The sequence below is a fragment of the Fukomys damarensis genome, unplaced genomic scaffold (genome assembly GCF_012274545.1).
Source record: "Fukomys damarensis isolate Sample0158 unplaced genomic scaffold, DMR_v1.0_HiC HiC_scaffold_19, whole genome shotgun sequence".
Lineage (NCBI taxonomy): Eukaryota > Metazoa > Chordata > Mammalia > Rodentia > Bathyergidae > Fukomys > Fukomys damarensis.
The window spans coordinates 63,537,591-63,558,471 of NW_022900931.1; the positions used below are offsets into that span (position 1 = coordinate 63,537,591).

The 20,881-nt window shown below is 44.4% G+C and overlaps 1 protein-coding gene across 1 annotated transcript in view; it reads left to right on the forward strand.

The window, feature by feature from the left end:
- The window catches only part of Sae1 (SUMO1 activating enzyme subunit 1), a 72,091-nt gene that overhangs the window by 36,492 nt on the left and 14,718 nt on the right, over positions 1–20,881 (forward strand). The window contains exon 7 of the mRNA XM_010640831.3: positions 19,340–19,484. Within this exon, the coding sequence (XP_010639133.1) occupies positions 19,340–19,484 (145 nt within the window). The remainder of the gene's footprint in view (positions 1–19,339; positions 19,485–20,881) is intronic.

Below are 20,881 nucleotides of genomic sequence, written 5' to 3' on the forward strand. Positions count from 1 at the left end.
TTTTTTTTTTTTTTTTTTTTTGCGGGGGGGGATCGAACTTTGGGACCTTGTGCTTGTGAGGCAGGCGTCAACCACTGAGCTAAATCCCCAGCCCTAGGTTTATCTATCTTAAGTATATTTCTGTAGAAAAATTCTAGAAATTACTCTCTTAAGCCAAACAAGATCCTCTAGTTAGTGGTAGAGTTCCACTGCAGTTAGAATCAGTCACTCAGTTGTTTATTTATTTTGTGGTGGTGGTGGTGGTATTAGAGATTGAACCCAGGGCCTTTGCACTGAGCTACATCACCAGCTCTTTTTTTTTTTTTTAATTTTGAGACAAGGTCTTGCTAAATCACCCAGATTGAGCTTGAAATTGTTCCTCTTCCCTCATCCTCCTGGAGCCCTGGGATTACAGGCATAAACCACCATGCCTGGCCTAGAATTATATTTTTGCCCATCCTGTTTTGATTGCCAACTATAGTATTAAAGATGCAGTCTAAGTGGAGTAGTAGACACTCCTGTGCCTGTGCCTTAGGAAAAGCACAGGCCTTAGAAAGCAGCAAACTTGTGCTGAGATCACTGTCCCTGCCCTTGACTCAGCTGGGATAACCTTTGGTATAGGATTTTTTGTTTCTTACCTACACCTATTAAGAGGGGTAAGGGGTAATCCTACTTCCTCAGTTCTGAGAAAGGTAACGAGACAATGGACATGAAAATTATCAGTGCCACAGCTGCAGCTTTTATATTACCTTAGTCCCTCCACCCCACCCCTTCTCTTATTTTGAGACAGGGTCTCATTGAGTTGCTCAGGCTGGGCTTATATTTGCAGTCCTCCTGCCTCAGCCTCCCAGAGCCCTGGAGTTACAGGTGTGAGCTACCATGCCTGGCTCCATTTTAAACTTTTAGACAAAGCCTTGCAAAATTCCCAGGCAGGCCCCGAGCTTTCCATCCTTCTGCCTTAGCCTCCCAAGTAGCTAGATTACAGACATATACTATCATGTGCAGCTTTGGATTTTTTTTTTGAGACAGAGTCTCGCTATGTTGTACAGGCATGCACCATCATGCCTGGCCTTAAGTAGCATGCTTTTATATACTTTTTTTTTTTTCTTTTGCTACCGGGGATCAAATTTGGGACCTTGTGCTTTCAGCGGAACCATGGAGCTAAATCCCCAGCACTAGTAGCATGCTTTTAAAATCAAGGGTTAGAGCCAGGTGCAGTGGCACACACATGTAATCCCAGCATTGGGGAGATTGAGGTAGGAGAATCACTGCAAGTTATATAATATATCTATATTATATAATTAAAATATGTCCATAATGCTATTATAAAATCAGATCTTCACTTAATCTTAGCCAAAATGCTGAGAAGCAATATAAAATCAGATCCTGATAACTTTCTGACTTCAATATGGGGAGTAGCTTTGGGAAGTATCTGAATTGAGTGGTCAGCTTTGTACTCAGTATTGTCTTTGTTTGTGATGCCTAAGAATGGCTGTGTGTATTGAATGCTGCTTGCTGCATTATGTGGTAAGCAGCTGACACATTCTTCCTTCTCGTGATAGCCCTTGTAATATAAAGTTGTTACCCCATTTTCCTATGAGGTGGCCAAGATTGAGTGTGCTGTAATTGCTCAAATACTCAGATTTACAGGCAAAGCCAGTAGATAGGCCAGTAAGTAAGTCTGTTGGACCTGTGCCTTGACCTGTATAATGTACATATCTAAACTAAGTATTTTGTTAAATTTCAAATCAGGAACTCTGCATGTTAGGCAAATAGGATCCCTACTGCACTACAGAAAACTGGTTCCAAGATTATCTGAAACCTGGGATGGGCATGTAGCTCAGTGGTAGAGTACTTGCTTAGCATGGTTCAGTCTCTAACACCAAAAAAAAAGACATCTGAATACTTTCCTGTGAAATATTTGATACTGGGGATTGAACTCGGAACCTTGCGCTTGCGAGGCAGGTGGCAGCACCACTGAGCTAAGTCCCTAGCCCTGCTTGAATGTTATTTTTGTCAGAAAAGTATCACGGGGAAAATTTTTTAATCAATTCACAAAGATACAAAAGATGTTACTTACTCAACTCTCGTTTTCCCTGCTTTCCCATTTTTTCCTCTTCTGTTAAGAATTTCTTAGTTATCTATCTGAAAATGATTAGCATTTGTAATTGTGTGTGAGTTTGTGTGTGTATGTGTTATGATCAGACTGCTAAATGCTTGTTGACATTTTTAATCTTAATGACATGAATAATATGGAAAGATTTTGGAACATATGTTGGAGTCACTTTATCTTGTTGACTACATAATGTGCTCATCATCCTTTGACTGTGCCAGCGTCTATGACCAGTCTCATCCTGACAGGCATGTAAGTTATTTGCACTTTTCCCAGTCTTTGGAATTTTTCCCCAAGATCATTTCTGAGACTGACATATGTGACTTGATGTTACCTTAATGCTGCCCTAATGTAACCTGCTGTTTGTCCTATGAAGACAAGGTGCAAGGCTGTGGTATACACCTGGAAATAAAGAATGTGACTTTTTCGCCCCTGACTATTCAAGCACCTAGTAGATGTTCAGTAAATGCATTTGTTTGAGTGACTGTGTATTGCTTGTTTGGTCATTTGTCCTACAGGGAGAGCTGCCTGCCCACTGTATCCCCACAAGGCTCTTTTGCTGCCTGCTCCTTGGGTACCCTCCATACTTTTGGGTCTACAGTCTTCCTGACCCTGGCCTGCTATTCACAGGTGGACATTTCTTGCTGCTCCATTCACAATTCAGCCGCTGGTGCAGCCGCTGCTTGCTCTCTTATCTGTGAGCACGTGTGGAAGTGCTTGCTGTGTTTGGGTCTTGAGTGTTTTTCCAGTTTACTTAATAAGATAATGGTCAGACTGAATGCTTCCTGCTGCATTTTTCCACTGTCTTAAGAGTTAGCCTTGCCATCTCTGAGAAAAGGGTCTCATCTTTTTATTATTTTCCTGTAGCATGTTACAAAACATTAAGCAGAGCTGGCTTCCTGTGGCAAAAAGTTGACTTTGATTTGTTCTTTCTGGGGTTACTGTGAGTTTATCATAACAGGAGTGCTAAAAATACCAGGTCTAGTATAGAAACACCATTTACTTAACAGCAAGAACAATAACGTGCAGGTTTATCCCAGAGCAGGAAGATATGGACTTGTCCAAAGGTGAGAATTACAGTACTTAGAGAATCCTTGACAGGCTTAACTTTTTCTGTCTCTGTTCTGATGAATTGTGGAAACGTACCCAGGCCATTTTTGAGCCACAAACTGAAGCTGAAAATAATGTTAGACCAAACATTTTGTGAGCACCTGCTGTTTGCCATATCCCACTGCTGAGAATCATCAGAGGGAAAATAATATGTCTCCTTGCCAGTGGAAAAGACAAACATAAACTATACTGTGCCTCGTCAGGAGAACTGTAACAGAGGGCTATAGAAAAAGCTATTATAAACCAGGCGTGGTGGTGCACGCTTGTAATCCCAGCACTCAGGAAACAGAGGCAGGAGGATCACAGTGAGTTTGAGGCCATCCTGGACTACATGGTGAGTTCAAGGCCAGCCTGGACTACAAAGTGAGACCCTATCTCCAAACAAACCAACTAACAAAAACGCTATTTAGCCTGGCATGGTGGTGCACACCCATAATCCTAGTTCTTGGGGGATTAAGCAGGAGAATCACAGTGAGCTCGAAGCCAGCCTGGGCTACATAGTAAGTTCTGAGCCAGCCTGAACTGTATAGCAAGACCCCACACCTTCTAACCCTGAAAAAAAAAAGCATATTGTGTTCTGTTTTTCAGCATGTCTGAATTACTCCATAATAATCAGAAACAAAATGTCGCAGGATCTCAGGGAACTGAGAGTCCGGCTATCTCTATGGAATTGTGCAGTCTCAGAAAAGTACTGGGTTAAGGTTTGAGAAAGGTGAGAATTTGCAGGCAAAGAAGCAGCATATGAGCTGGGCCAGCAGGACAAAGGCCAGGCCACATGGCGGCTGGAGCTTAGTGGAAACTGGCTGGTGGCTTCCCATCTCATAGGGTATCAGAATCATCCAGAGGATGTTTGAAACATACAGGTTTCCTAGCTCTAGCTTTACTCTGCTGAATCAAAATAAAACTGACATTTTTGTAAAGCTCTCGGGTTTCTGAAGGATGGATCAGGCTATTAGGGGAAACTGCTACCATAGGAAAAAAGGTGTCTATATCGTAGAGCAGAGCCTTGGTTTTCTCATTAATGTTTGTATTTAAACGTGTGCAAGTGCTGCATTTCAGATGATGACATTGCACTGAGACAGGAACGAAAGTAACTCTGCTCTTAAATACGTTTTGACAGAGTACTGCAGAGTAAAGAAGAAGCGATGCTGAACTATATATAGTGTCTTCTCCCTATCCCTCCTGCCCCATTACCGGGGACTGAACTCAAGACCTGGAGCTTACCAGGCAAGCGTGGCACCACGGAGCTACATCCCCGGCCCAGTAGTTGTGTTTTTCACAGTGGTACTAGGAGTTCTAAAACTAAAATGCATTCTAGACTTGAGCACAGGGGTAAGCCTCTTGTGGATAGCAAGAACCAGGTTTTCCTATTGACAGGAAATGATGCTCCTGTGGATGTAGAAGATGGAAAACGCTAGAAGGAACCCTGTGATGCTGGATTGGAATTAAAAGTTACCAAGATGCATGCATGGTTTTTTTAATGGAGATATAGAAATAGATGTTCATGTGTGTGTGCATTCATATTTTATGTACATACCCCCTAGATTTGTTTATTCACAGAGCTTAGATGTGAAGGCGTCCTGGGGCAATAAGCACATTCGTACCCAGGTTGTGGTTGTTAACATCTTCCTTCGCTAAATGGAAGTGGGGCTTCTTGGAGAAATGGCTTATTCTAGAGCTGAGGTGGGAGAGTTATAGGTAAGCTTGGAATATCTTGCTAGGCCAGAAAGTAAGGGAAGTACACCCCTCCCCCCGTACTGGGGATCGAACTCAAGTCCTTGCGCTTGCGAGGCAGGTGGCAGAATCACTGAGCTAAATTTCCAGCCCAGTAAGAAAGTACTTTAAGAATAATGGGGAGAGGTGTTGTGGGATTTAGCTCAGTGGTTCTGCCACCTGGCTTGCAAGTGCAAGGACCCAAGTTCAGTCCCCAGTACTGGAAGGAAAAAAAAATGATGGGGAAGGATAGGTATATAGCTCAGTGGTAGGTGGAGTTCAGGCCTACCATGCATGAGGCCCTAGGTTCTGTCACCAGTAACACACACACACACACACACACACACACACACACACACACACAAAGAATGCTGGGAACATGTCAAAAGAACAAGAATAATAACCAGTAAATGTGATTTGTTTGTTTTGATACCAGGGGTCAAACTCAGGACCTTACACTAGAGGCAGTGCCACTGAGCTAAAGCCTTGGCCCAATAACCAATAAATGTAGAAGGAATGATCAAGATAAAAATATAATCTTTGTCATCATAGTAAAAATTATTTCAAATAATCATTAAGGAAGCTAGGTGTGGTGGACATTCATGTAGTCGACTCCATCTAGTCTGGAGGCTGAAATGGGAGGACCACTTGACCTCCAGAGTTCAAATCTACCCAGGGCTACATAACAAGAGTTTGTCTGAAAAAAGAAAAGAAAAAGCCTTTACCCCAGAGCTAGCATTTGGGAGGCTGAGTCAGGAGAATCGCTGAGCCAGGGAATTTGAGACCCCATCTCAAAAGAGAATCATGTTTGGATGCTAAAACTACCATAATGAGGGAAAGTTTGCTGTAAAACACGATGTCTGTTTTTGGTACTGGTAATCAAACTCATGCCCTTGTGCTTATGAGGCAGGTGTGATGCCACTGAACTAAATCCCTGGTCCTCTAACCCTCTAATGCTTTTTTTTTTTTTTTTTTTTTTTTTTTTTTTTTTTTTTTTTTTTTTTTTTTTTTTTTTTTTTTGGACTGGGGATCATACTTGGGCCCTTGTGCTTGCAAGGCAGGGCAGTGGAACCACTGAGCTAAATCCCTGGCCCTCTCTATTATTTTTAATTATAAAGAAAGATATGGACATGGCCAGGGATATAGTTCAGCAGCACGGTACCGGCCTGGCAAGTTCAAGGTCCTGAGATCAATCCCCAGTACCGGGGTGGGTGGAAGACATGGACAACTTGGGGTGTAGCTCAGTGGTAGAGTTCTTGGCCAAGCATGCATCTCAAGGAGAGACATGGAAGAACTCTGGCAGATTATTTATAACTCAACAAAATGATCAAGATTAACAGTTTGGAAAAGGACAGACTTATCCCATGCCTTCTGATATAATGAATTGACACAATATTGCTTATTTTTGTTGTTTGTTTTTTGGCATTGCTGAGGATTGACCCAGGCCTTTATGCACGGTAAGCAAGTTCTGTACTACTGAGCTACAGCCTCACAATTTTGCTTTAGAATTCCTATCTAGAATTTGTGATTTTTGTCTCCTGATGCAAGGGAACATAAGACAAATTCAAATTGAGGAACAGTTTAGAAAATAAATGGCCCCTACTTTTCAAAAGTGCCCTGAAAAACTTAAGGAATTATTCCAGAGAAAGGGAAAATAGGCATTATTATTATTTGTGGGGGGTACTGGGGATTGAACTCAGGACCTTGCTCTTGCTAAGCAAGCAGCAGAACCACTGAGCTAAATCCCCGGCCCCCATAATTTTTTTTCCCTTGAGACAGGGTCTTGCTGTGTAGTTCAGGCTTGGCTTGAATGCACCATGTAGCTCAGGCTGGCCTCAGCCTTGAGACAATTCTCCTGTCTCAGCTTCCTAAGTGCTGGGATTGCTGGGGGTTGCACAGTAGGGTGCAAAGTGTGGTCTAGGTGAGTCACTTCACTATACTAAGCCTCCTTAGGTGGCGTGGATTAAAGATACGGTGTAGGATTGGGGAGTGGAGCTGGGCAAAATACTGCTTAGAGTCAGAATGTGAGTTTAGAAAAACTGTTTCAGGTTGAGCTGTTGTTTTTGTTCTGACTCATCTGCAGTGTGTTGAACTCAAGAATGTGATCACCAGCCCTTCACAGCGCTTGGAGGCAGGAGTTCATCCTAGACTCAGCATTCTGCTCGAAGGATTCTCCCAGAGGGCTGCTATACTCCCGTGGCTTAGCTGGGTGCCAGCTTCCTAGTGTGCTCTGCCTTCCTACCTCTTCCTTTTAGTCTGTTTTCTTTGTTCATCCCCAGGTGATTGTATGAAGATGAAGCCCTCCCTCCATTCCCTTTTGTCTTTAGGATACAGTTCAGTCTTCCCAGACAGTACCCTAACTGGGCCCACTGGTTTATTTTTCTCCTTTCGACTTCTTTTTCTTCTCCTTAAACCCTACACTTATGCCCTAACTGAACCAGTGCTGTGTTCCTTCTCTTTCTTTTCCTTGAGATTAAATCTGAGACTTCAAACATAGATGCTAGTAAGTAGTACTAAGTACGCCACCACTGAGGTACAGCCCCAGTCTTTGTTTTTTGAGACAGTGTCAGTATATTGGCCAGACTGGCCTTGAAATTGTGTGAAAGTCCTTCCTGCCTTGGCCTCCCAAGTAGATGGGATTTTCTGTGGGTAATACTATGTCTGGTTTGAACTGCTTTTCTAACCTCCAAACTCCTGTAACCCCATGCTTTCGCTCCCTGCATTTCTATACGTATTTCTATTCCTTCTGCCTATGTCTTTAGCCCTTGCTTGTCCTTATTGCTCAGTGCTGATGGTAACTCCAGGAATCTTAACTGCTTGTGTTTCCTCTCTAATCCCATGCCACACTCTGGACCCTGTACAGAGCTGACCATAGCTCTGTCTACTCTCGACTGTCCAACACAGGCCTGACACAGAGCAGGGGCTTAGAAATGTGAGTGGGTTGATCGCTCTGAGAGCCTGTCCCAAATTTATAGAATCTGGCTGTGGCTCCATTAAGTTTTTTAAGGCTCATGTAAAACCATCTAGATTATGGGTGTCCAACCCTTCAGCTTGCCTGGCCTGCACTGAATAAAGAAGAAATGTCTCGGACAGTATATGAAATCCATAATATAGTTAATGTATACAAGTGACAGATTTTTTTCATATTTGACTTATTTTACAAAATAATACAATGAAACCCACATTTAATAAGAAAATTTATGTGTCTGCTATATAACAACAAACACCCATCTTCACAGACACACACGTGTAGGTCCGTTGAAGTACTATTATTGATAATCAGGTTACTGAGCACAGGGAAGGTGTAGTGTACTGGGGTTTTGATTCAGCTGGACTGTAGGGAGTGGGGAGCCAGGGTTCACCCTGCACTGTGGCCTCCCCCCGTACCTACACAGTCTACACTCAGTCATCATGCAGTTAATTCATGAAAATTATTGCTGAAAATCAATAGTGTTAGCAGTTTATGATTTGTTCTTTTTTGTCTGTTTGTTTTAAGAGACATAGTCTTGATGTACAGTTCAGGTTGTCCTTGAATCCACTGTCTAGCCCAGGCAGGCCTCAAACTCAGGGTGGTTCTCCTGCCTCAGCCTCCCAAGTACTGGAATTATAAGTAATTTATGATTTTGTGGGGCTATGTTATTACCTGTCCAGATTGGACATACCTGATCTAGATGGTATAATTTTCTTGATTGGCCTGTGGCCTCTTCCCCACGAGACAAGAAACGCCACTAAACCTCAGATTACAGCTTCAGGACTGTGCTTCACCTGTTAAGGAGCACCATCGTTGTCTTTTTGCTACCCACAACTGGGGGTTTGCTATCAACCAGAAATATCTCTAGCTGCCAGGTCAGCAAGGCCCTCTTGGGGAATTAGTGACTTTTCTAGGCAGATAAGTTTGGTGTTTACAGGGCTTTCTTCCTGTAGAAACTTCTTCATGACCTTGAAATTGGCCTCGTGTGGATTAATTCCTTACCATCAGTGCTGTGTACTCCTGGCTTCTGAGCCTTTACCCTGTACAGCCACTGCTTTCTCCCACCTAGGTGGCAGTGACTACTATAATCTTTCATTGTCATGATTGTGTATTCAAGAGTCTTAGAAATAGTTTTATCTTCTCCTTTTTGAATTTGTAAAAATATGACATTTCCTTAGGAAAATATTTGGATATCTCAAGAAACTACCATTTCTTGTGTATTCTTCTGCAACTTCCTAGTATTGTACACCTCATTCCGCATCACTGCTTGAATTCTTTTGCATCATTTATTACTAATGGGCACTTATATAGAGTTTTCTTTCTCTTTCCTATTAGAAGATAAATTAGAAAATTTTGTTTCCTTTATTCTTCAATCTCCACCCAATTATGCCCTCAAACACCCAGGTTTTTTGTTTTTGTTTTTTGTACCAGAGATCGAACTCGGGCCCTAGCACTTGTGAGGCAGGTGGCAGAACCATTGAGCCAAATCCCTGGCCCCCAAACACCCAGTTTTAAATGACTGCCTGTAAATCCTTCTTTTGAGGGGGGTGGGTACTGAGGATGGAACTCTGGACCTTGTGCTTGGAAGGCAGATGCAGCACTACTGAGCTAAATCCCTGGCCCTCCAGCTTGATTTTTGAGATCTGTCCTCTTCAGGAGAAATTTCTTAGATTTTAGAACTTATAACCTTTGCCATCTAGGCATGAGTGGCCATCAGTATTTGGGTATGATGTTTCCCAGAGGGCTTTGGTGTCCCACAGTGACAAGAACTGCTGCAGAGGAGACAGTAATGGGGAAATGCTTTCCGATAATGGGGCAGCAGCTGCCTGCTTGTTGATTTGCTGCTGTCATGACCACAAATGTTTAAAAATAATTTGTAGGGAGAAGGAAAGAAAAATAGTGGTTGGTGTGTGTGTGTGTGTGTGTGTGTGTGTGTACAAATGCCACTGCCTTTATCAGCGGCAGACAGTGCAGAGACCACAGTCATTGAGAAAGGAAGAAGGTACTGCCATGCACAGAGGTGAGGGCAAGGGCAAAGTTGACCCATGAGCACAGTTTAGTGTTTTACATTCATCAGCATCTCCAGCCTGGTGAGAAGGCAGATGGGTAGTCACCGGCTCCCTCAGTCTGAAAAACAAGCCTAACACAAGTCTCCTGGGAAGGTCATCAGGACTATTGGAAACCCACACATGCTGTGAGTTAGTGATTACTGATTACGTGCTTTGTGTACCCCATGATTGCATTAAGTCTTCAGAGCACCCACAGAAGATCAGATCTTATCCCATTTTTATTTGAAGAAATTGAGTCTTGAAGAGGCTAAGTCATTTGTTCAGGCTCAGCAAACCTAAAAAGCATTAGAGTCAAAACTTCAGCCAAAGCTCCTGTTCCCTGAGCCTGTGTTTAACTGTCACCCAACAAAGTGCTCAGACAGACATTAATTATTAGCATAACTGATACTGTTATGATATTTTATAGGAACTCTGGGACAATTTATTTCACTTTTCTAGATGAGAAACTGAGACCTATGAGATCAAATTACAATAATGGGCCACATTGTCGAGAACCTGCCTTAGCTTTTTCTTTTCATTCCCCAACCCCCGGCATCTGCCTGTGTTTAAGTGGCTCACAGGCTCGAGGGCCAGCTGCAATTCTTGCTGAAAGCCTCACATCTTGTCTCTGTCAGACAACAGTCACGGGAATGTCCTGTGCCATCTTCCCTCCGTAAGAGAGGTTGGCAGAGAGCAGCAGATGCCTAGAGTCAGGGTCATGTGCCACTCAAGTGCTGAGCTGGAGAAAAGACCCTCTTTCCCTGCTGCTTGTGACCAGGCTGGGTAGGTCTGAATGAGGAGGGCTCTGTCAGAATAGCTCTGTGACTAGAGGGTGCAGCTAGCACGCTGATAGATGAAAGGCCATGTCAGAGGGCCCCATGGGGGTGTGTACTTGCCCTGTGTGTGACTCGCCTTTGCATGCTTGATCTTTGTAAGTTATAGTCATTTTACAGCAGTTAGAATGACCCTAGTAAAGATGGGAGTCAAAACCTGGTATAGTGGTTCATGTCTGTAATTCCAGCTACTCAGGAGGCTGAGGCAGGATGATCACAAATTCATGGTCCGCCTGGACAACTTAGTGAGACCCTGTCTCAAAAATAAAATAAAGAGTCAGGGAGCCCCAGGGGTGGTGGTGCTTGCCTGGAATCCCAGCACCTGGAAGACTAAGGCAGGAAGATTTTGAGTTCAATGCCAGTCTGGCTACATAACAAGTGTAAAGCTGGCCTGGACTACATAGTAAGATCTTGGCTCCCAAAAATAAGGGAGAGAGGAGAGAGAAGATGAGGCAAGCTCAGAAATCATTAGATATTTTTAGGGGAGGAATAGAATATTAAGCTGGGATTAAAATCTCAATCGGGGAGTTGTCCTACTATAAATTGGCATGTTCTGAGGAAAGGAATCCAAATTACTTCAAGTGATTTTTTGGGGTGTTTGTTTTGTTTTTTGTTTTTTTTTTAAAGTTAAATGTCTTCTCTCGTCTCCATTCCCAAGGTAGTAATATAGCATAGAGATTAAGAGTGTGATGATTTTTTTTTTATTCAGTGAGCCTCTTCTAAGCATTTTTTTCCAGTTCTAAAATGAGGGACAGTAGCAGTTGTACCTACTCATTCTGTCCTATTTTACTTCCACATAATAGAGCTTGTTTTGAACACAAGGATATTATAGGTGTGTGTATTTTAACCTAATTGTTGCCTGAAAAGTCTCTAAATACTGTACCTAAACATAATCATTGTAGCTGAGTAATTGTATTTTGTCGTTTTATATAAGCATCTCTTATTGAATGCAAGATTACTTCCAGATTTTCTGTGATTTGAGTAGCAGGGCAGCAGACATGTATGCATGATGTATGTGGCCCTGGGCTGTGGCCTTTTCTAAAGGTCCTTACTTCCACGGACCCACATGGCTCACCAGCGTGAGCCTTCATGCTCCCCTCAGTTCCAGGTGAGGAGCAGGTCCCCCTGCTTTCTTGCCTGAGTAACCTCGGCGTTTAATTTGGTAAGCAAAAAGTGGTATCTTATTTTGAGATCATTTCTGAGAATAAGCTCTCTCCTTTTCCTCATCAGCAGCTTTCATCCGGCTGCCTCAGAATTTTGTCAGAAGAGACTGAGATGCAGATGATGAGAGCAGGGTCTCTCCCTGGGCAGAGTCATCAGTGAAGCCCCATTGGAGAGCTGGATGGGTGATTTGTTAGCTTTCTGTCAGCAGAGTGCACAGCTGAGACAGTCAACTTAGAGGGAGGAAAGGTTTGTTTTGCCTCAAAGTGTTGGACATTGCCATCTTTATTTGGTTTGTCCCTCTGCTTTTGGGCCTGTTGTGAGACAGCACATTGTGGTGGGAGTGCGTGGCTGAGGAAGATGGGCTCACTTAATAGATGGGGAAGCAAAAGAAAGCAAGAGGTAGGGACAGGGGACTCACAGTCCCCTTCAAGGGTACACTCTTGATGACCTGGAGACCTCCCTGTAGTGTCAAGCTGGGGATCCACTCATGAGCTTTTGGAGTGAGGCCTCTCTGGAGAAAGATATGAAGCACCGTGTGTGGCCCTGGTGACCTCAGGCTTCTGAGCCTTGTCCTCTGCAGGTTGTGAGCGCCACATGGGAGAGCGGCATAGGGCTGTCTAGTCACTTGTGGGGCCTAGCATGGCGTTTGGATAGAGAGGAGGTGCTGAGGAAATGTTTGCAAAATGGATGGATGAATATACACACTCGCACCAACTTTTGTTCCTCGGTTAAAGAGGAAAACTAGAAGTAAGATAAACAGGAAATGGGAGCTAAATTGAGAAGGTGGCCAGTTTCTGTGTGGTGAGGGGCTGAGAGAGACGATGTGTGGAGGTTTTCATGATGCCTCTGCCTTCCCCAGCCCACCTGTGTTCACCTTTGAGCTTCACCGTGGGCCTCCCCCACCTTTGGCCCTCAGATGCAGCCTTGAAAGTGGGACTTCTTATTCCCTTTTGCAAGCAAATACGATGTATTCTTTTTTCTTCCTAAACATTCCATGTTTAGCATGTTTGTAAGCACTTAATAAGGAGCAGAACCCTTCTGAGTATCTTGAAAACTATTCACTTAACAAAAGAGCAGGCTCAGTTTGTGTGGATTTGTGAGGATATTGCCTCTGTCACTTTATTGCCATCTGTCCTACCTACTTTCCTTCATTCCTTAATTCCTTCATTCATTCATTAATATTAATGTTCCTGCTCAAGGTGAGCTTTGTAGCCCTGTGTCAGGTCCCCTTGTACCTGTGGCTCCTGCACCCTCAGATACAGAGGGCTCTGCAAGTTGAGCACCAGGAGATGGTACGGGCTGAGTCAGTACGGTGTTTGTGACTTACAGTGGATGACTTGGGGTGCAGCTCAGCTGGGAGAGTACTTGCCCAGCATGTTCATGGCCCTAGATTCAGTCCCCATCCCTGAAGGGAAAAAAAACCCCAAAAAAAACCCTCATGGTCGAATCAGTAGTAATACAGTAAACGAGTGATTAGAGCGTGAGCTGGCCTTGCAGTACCACAGTTACCCAGAGCAAGTGTTTTGGCTTTGCTGGCGGGTTGTGTGTGAACTGAGTTTGTGTATCATGGATGAAAGAGTAGGAATGTTCACCCTGCACCAGGCACTGTCCTGGGTGCTTTATTCAGATACATTGATCTAACCCAAAAATCCTGTCAGCTAAGTGTTCTCAGTACCCCACACCACACACTTTTCTTGGGAGTACTAAAGATTGAACCCAGGGCCTTTACACTGAGCTGTATTTTCAGCTCCTCTTAAAAATTTTTGATTCAGGGTTTCACCAAGTTGTCCAGGCAACGCTCAAACTTTAGATCCTCCTTCCTTAGCTTCCCAGAGTGCTGGGATTATAGATGTGTGTTACCATGCCCAGCTAGGGATTCCCATTTTCTAGAGGAAGCTCAGGGTTGTTGTCATTTGTATAAGGTCAATGTAAGTGGAAAAATGGGGACACCAGGCAGGCTGCCTCCTCCAGAACTATGCTCTCCCCTGGTGCACTGAACGTGCCATCTTGAAAGTTTTCCAGGCCTGGGACAGCCCTTGCAGAGAGGAGGCTCATTGGTCTTAAAGAGCAGCGGTGTGAACTAACCAAGGACACAGGGCGTGGGGCTGTCAGGTGTTTGTGGGCTGGGGGCCCATGAGGACTGGGCTGGTTCTGCCAGGGCAGGGAGCCTGGTTGCTTAGGGAGAGCAGCCTCATGCCAGATAGTGCTCTGTCAGAGCTCCTTCTCTGGCTGGCAGATGTCTCTTGAGGGTTTCTGGTGATCACCCTTATGAATTGCTCTAGGAGGGTAGAGCACCATTTTGTTCTCCCCTGCCCAGCCCAGGGCCTGGCACAAAGTTGTCACTCGGTGTGTATTTCCTGGGTGAACACTGGACTCTATGTAAGAATAGAGCTTTGCCTTGTAAAATAGCTTATTGCCTAAGAGGATAACTGTGCTTGGCATTCCCTGAGAGGAGTACATTTCCAGACTCTGCAGACATCATGAATGAGTCCTAAGTGAGCTAGCTGGGGGAAGAGACTATTAGGATTGGGAAAGCCAGAAAGATTGGGGCCCAGGTGTTTGGCCAAAAAACCTTTAGGCATCAAACAGAAAATGAGATTTGCATGTGTTCAGTTTCCCCCTTCCTCAGTTAAACCATTTTGGGGAGGAGCAATTTGTGTTGGGGGCACATTTGTGACACTGACTTTATTTACTTCCTATTGAAATACTTGGCTTTCTTGGGCTTTGTTTTTGGTGACCTTAGTGATTGCATTAAATATAATTGGAATATTTAATTATTTTTATATTGTGTGTTGGTGGGGATTGAGGCTCCCCATCTACCACTGATATCCCCAACCCCTACAATTACACTATTTGAATGTAACATTTATAAAAAGAAACAGGGATTAGCCGGGTGTGATGGCACATGTCTATAATCCCAGCACTCAGGAGGCTGAGGCCGGAAGACTGCTGTGAGTTTGAGGCCAGCCTGGGCAAAACAGTGAGTTCAGGGGCAGCAGCCTGCCTCAAAGCTAGGGGGTGGGGGGTGGGATTTAGCTCAGTGGTTCCACTGCCTGCCTCGCAAGTGCAAGGACCTGATTTCAATCCCCATAACCAAAAAAAAAAAAAGGAAAGAAAAGAAACCGTGGTTAAGCCTGGTGTGGTGGCTGAGGCAGGAGGATCGCTGTGAGTTCAAGACCAGCCTGGACTACATAGTGAGTTCCAGGTTAGCCTCAGCTTCATTGTGAGGCCCTGTCAAAAAAAACAAAAGTGCCAGGGATTTAGCTCAGTGGTTCCACCACCTGCCTCATGAGCACAAGGTCCCAAGTTCAATCCCTGGTACAAAAAAAAGGCAAAGAAACAGTGATTAATAAAATTACTCTCCAGCCGGGCATGGTAGTTACACCTCTAATCCCAGCACTCTGGGAGGCTGGCTGAGGCAGGATTACAAGTTTAAGTCTATCCTGGGCAATTTAGTGACTTCCCATGAAGTTGTCTAAAAATGAGCAACAAGGAACAAGGGCCAGGTGTATAACTCAGTAGTAGAGATCTTGCCAAGCATGTGTGAGGAGGTCCTGGTTTCAATCCCTAAAAAAAAAAAAAAAAAAAAAAAAATTGCATCCAAAATCCTGTTGTAGCCAGGTGCGGTGGTGCATACCTTATAGTCCCAGCAGTTGGGAGGCTAAGGCCAGAGGATCACCAAGAGTTCAAGGCCAGCCTGAACTATATAATGAGACCTTGTCTCAAAACAAACAAAAAATCCTATTATAGCGCTAATTTGATGTTCTGTATTTAGATTAAATGTAAGTATTTGTTAAGTAATTTCGTGATAATTTATTCAACATGTACATAGTTTCTTCTAGTTTTGGTGTTTTGTTTTTTAGTTTTTTGTTTGTTTTGGGTACTGGGAATGAACTTAGGGCCCTTGCGCCTTCCAAGTTTCTGTTTTTTTTTTAATTTCTCTTTTAAATACGTGGAAAGTGCTTGTTCTCTCGCATTCAAAATTTGCCTTTTCCATTACGTGAGCAAGTCCGGAATTTAAACAGACACTAGCCCATCATCTCCAGCAGTGGATGTCATCCCCCTGGACTTCGGCAGCCTGAGTTAATTAAAAGGTTCAGATGAAGTTAATCAAGTTTGGAACTCTAATTTTGAACAGTGTTTTGATACAGTTCAGTGAGTCATCTTTTGCCAGAGCAGCTCTCCATCCCTGACTGTTTGATCTTAACGGAACAGGTTTATAATCTGTAAACCGGTAGGGAGGTGCTCTTCAGAAATGCAGTGTCAACAGCAGCGTGTATGTGTCTGGCTATTTGGGAGTGGTGGAAAACAGAACAAAGAGAATTTAATAAGCAAGAACTTGTCCGGGGTGAGGGTCAGTCCTGAGGCTGCTGTCTTCTAGAACATGGGTTTTTTTCTTGCCCTCTCTGCCCCTCTAACTGGAGTGCTGACATTTAAAAAAGAGTGAAAAGGGCAGCTTCTGTTTTCTTTATTGAAATAAGTGGCCCGACTGACTGGTCCCCTTCCCAGTGGCCGAGAGCTCTTCAGATGTGGTCAGTGAGGTATGTGCCTGGTGCCAGCTGCTTGGCTGCCTCCCCAATGTTCGTAGTGCCATCTTCTTTCTGCGATGAAACCAGACTCGCTCTCTGAAGACTGACGGGCAAGGTTTGCCATGGCCTCTGCCTGCACTGCTCACTGTGAGCGAGTAGTTCACAATGAATGGACCCGTTGTGAGAGTTCACGGCCCATCTGGAAAATGCATCTTACAAAAATGTGGTCAAATAGAGGCCCTCCTGAGGTGGAGGCAGAGCCAGACCACTTGACTTCTGTGTTCCTTCAGGGGCCTGCCATTTCCCCTGCATTGCCTTAGGTTAGGAAGCCAGATCTGAGTTTACATTTCTGCTCTGCTACTTCATAGCGATTACAGTAAACAGCCACTTCATGTTCCGAACTGCAATTCCTTCACCTGTAGGGTAGGTAGGTGATGGTTCTGACTGACCTCACCAGGTTATTAGGAGAAGAGGTGGAGTCTTTTTACATATACATGTTTGGCATGGTGCCTGGCACGTGGTGGGCACTCTGACACTTTGGGCTCTACTCCCAGAGCTGAATTTTCTAACCAAAACATGAAAAGTTTTCGGAGGGCTGAAAAAAAATTATCTGTACTCCCTGGTCTCTCGTGGCAGTTGTTGTTTCTGTCCTGATGACACAGAAATGAGAGGATCATGCAGGATCTGCCAGCATAATGTTTCTGCTACTGTCCCTCAGCCCAGCAGTTTGAAACAAGTAGCCTTGTTTAGTTATGCCAAGCCACTGGGCCTTGGTCATGTGGTATGAGCAGCCTACACTTAGCATTGCTTCTGTCTTCTGCTCAGTCAGCTCTGGTACCCATTCTCTTGCTGACGTCATATTTTTCTGTCCTCAGGAGTCATTGACAGAAATAATCACTGAGATTCTACACAAACCAAATGAAGCATCCTCTGTTTTGGCTGGACTAGCAGGTTTCCAGATTTCATTGTTTTTGTGGGGTGTTATGGAAAAAGAGGCTTGCTCCAAAACGGAGCATCTGCCACTTCCAGTCTTTCTGTGTCAACCCTCAGATGCTTGCTGGAGTGCATTTCTTACAGATCAGGATATCAGCAGCATGTCTCTGAGTTAGAGATTAAGTTTAAGTGATGACAGATCAAGGATAGCTAGCACCCAAATTGTCATCCAGTTTGAGGTGTTTGCCAAGCCTCCAGGTAACATGAGGGGACTCTAGAAGTTGTGTCCCAAAAACAAAGAGTAAGATTCTCAGACAGCAAACAGGATTCAGAATGAACAGGTATCCTGGAGCATTGGGGATGCAGAACCCTGCAGTGGACATGAGAAAGTTACCAGGGAAATTACAGACCCAGGACTTTTTCTCCATCACTGGCACTGAGGAAGGTGTGGCCTGGTGACAGGTTGTGGCTTCTTTTACTCAGTCTGTGGTTTGCCATAAACAGCCACACATGCTTCTTGAGTTCTCTGGTGTAATTTCATTCTGATGACAATCGCATTCATAGGTGCAAGAGATCCACCTCCCACACTCACACCCCACATCCACCTCACTTGCCATTGTACATCTTCTGCACTTAGGTCTGCCTGGCAGATGAGTGCCCAGTGAGGCAGGCTGGTGACTGATGAGTTCAAGCTTGTTGGAGAGTGATTGTCAACCCTGGCTGCTTGTTGCCAAAACTCTTCGTGAGTAGGAGCCAAATGCTTGGAATTTTTGTTTTTTGTTTTGTTTATTTTGTTTTGGGTTTTTTTGAGACTAGGTCTCGCCCTGTGATTCAGGCTGGCATCAAACTCGTGGCATCCTTCTGCCTCAGCCTCCCAGGTGCTGGGATTACAGGAGTGCACCACTGTGCCTGGCCAAATGCTTGGGCTTTTAAAAATTCACACAACTTCAGATTGCTTGAGTTTTTAGCCTAACTTGATTTTTAGGGAAGAACTCTTGTACTAATCATATAGTTTTCTGAATAAGTTTACTTTTTCCATCAGCAGTTGCTGAAAAGACTTAAATGAAAGTACTTGGGCAACTGTAGTGTAAGAGCTGTCTTAGAGCACCCAGGGCTTGGGCCTGCCTGGATGCTGATCCACACGTCTCATATTCCATTCTCAAATAGCCTGAGGTATAGGAGAAGGTACTCACGCAGAGGGGCTGGACTCAAGGCCAGCTGTCTGTCCCTCTGCCCTGGGGAGCACAGAGGGAACAATGCCTGGCCACTCGGGACACAGGTAGCATCAGAACAAGGTACAGTGTCGGTGGAATGTGCTGGATCCTTGGCAACCATACAGTGTTTCTGTGGGGGTTTTGTTTGGGCTAAAAGCTTTAGCCATGTTGGGGTCTCCTTACACATAGCTCTTACTTAAAGATCATCAGAACCTTTCATCTGGTTCACAGCCAAAATTAAATGTCCATTACTGGGTTGACATAGTCTTGTAATGACCTCTGCATGTCTCATGAGTCTGAGAATTTGGCCAGCTCTTCTGGCTCAAGCAGCTCTTTGAACTGCTGCCTAGAATGCGTGCCTCCCGCTCCTGACCTCTCCTCGGGCTGTGACCAGGCCCTTCCCCTGCTGAAAGTACTTTCATTCTCTCCCTTGCTCCCTCACTCTCACACACACTTTACTCATCCCGGCTTCCTCAGGGAAGCCTTCCCTGACACCACCCTGCGGAGAGTGTCAGACCCTCATCACACTATCACAGCCAGTTTGTTTTTCTAATTATTTGGTTGTTTCTCTGACTATATTTATTGGATAAATGAAGTGCATTACCTTCCGTTTGGCCCACATTTTTAATTAACGTACTACTTCCTATAAAAAAGAAAGATATTGGTAGTATCTGTAAGCATTCATTATAAAAAGACTGGCTTTATAACATCCTTTCTTTTCCCCATTCCCAGTGCTTCTGAAATTCCGCACAGATAAAGGGAGAGATCCCAATTCTGATACCTATGCGGAAGATTCTGAGTTGCTGCTTCACATTCGGAATGATGTGCTTGACTCTCTGGGTGTGACTCCTGACCTGCTTCCCGACGACTTCGTGAGGTTAGTCTGAGTATTTTTCAGGGCTTAGCCTGGACAGATAAACATCATTGTCCAGCGTTTGCCTTGATTGGGTTGACCCTTCATGAAGACCCATCATTCTGAGAACAACACCCTGTACAGCATTCTGCCAGCCCTAAGCCTGTCGCCTCTCTTCTGGGATGATAGTATATGAAAATAAAAGAGGCACAGGTTCTGATTTTGACAATATGTAAAAATACTTAGAGTCACATGGTTCAAATTTCAAGACAGGCTAGGTGTGGTGGTGCATGCCTATGTAATCCCCGCACTTGGGAGGCTGAAGCAGAAGGATTGACATGAGTTTGAGGCCATCCTGTGTAACATAGTGACTTCAAAGCTGGTCTAAAGTACATAACAAGACCATGTCTCAAAACGGAATTCAAGGCAGGAGCCAGGTATGGTGGCATAGTACTGTAACCCCAGCACTCCCAGGGCGAGAGACGGGATCACAGATTTGAGCCTAACAAGAGTAACTTAATGAGACCTTGCCTCAAAACAAAAGAAAAGAAAGGCCATATAAGTAACATTAACACTATCCTGTTCATGTCTTGTTTATTTTCTGTTAGCTTTTGGATTCCATTTCATGGTAAGTGCATAATTCCCTTTTTCCTTTCTTTTGTACTGGGGATTGAACTCCAGCCCTTGCAATTGCAAGGGGGGCAGCAGAACCACTGAGCCAACTCCCCGGCCTTAATTTCTTTTCTGTACCTTTGTACTATCCCTGATAGCCGGGATGAATTTGTTTTGTTTATTTGTTTGTTTGTTGTGGTGTTAGTGATTGAACCCAGGATCTTCAACCTAAGCTATATCCATAGCCCTTTTTTAGTTTTTTGAAACAGGATCTTGCTGAATTCCCTAGGCTGGGCTCATATTTGTAATCCTCCTGCCTCAGCCTCTGATAGTGCTGGGATTATAGGCATGAGCTGCCATGCTTGTCTTGGAGCAATATGGTTTACTGAACAAGTGGTCTTCTTGCTGGGATTTAGGTTTTCGTCGTCACGGCACTGGTGTATCATTTGTGTGTACACAGTGGGCCACTGTGTGTTGCAGGATAAACGAGTAGGAAGGGAGTTGCTCAGTCTGAAGTTAGGGTAGGCATTGCCACTTTTCCTCCATTGTTTGCCTAGCATTTTGTATCTCCACCAACAAAAACATCCAGGTCCTCAGCATGCCCTCCCTTGAGTGCTAAGGATGCTTTCACCTTAGACTTCTAGTCAGCCGTTATACACAGTCGGGCTTAGGATTTGATTGAGATCAAAAGGTAACCAGATTGGGAGCTCCTTCCAAGCAGTTCTGGGGTCAGCTGCTCACTCTGGTTCCTTTGCTGTGCCTCCAGGGTACAGCAGTGATGGTGGTGGTGGTGGTGGCGGGTGGTGGTG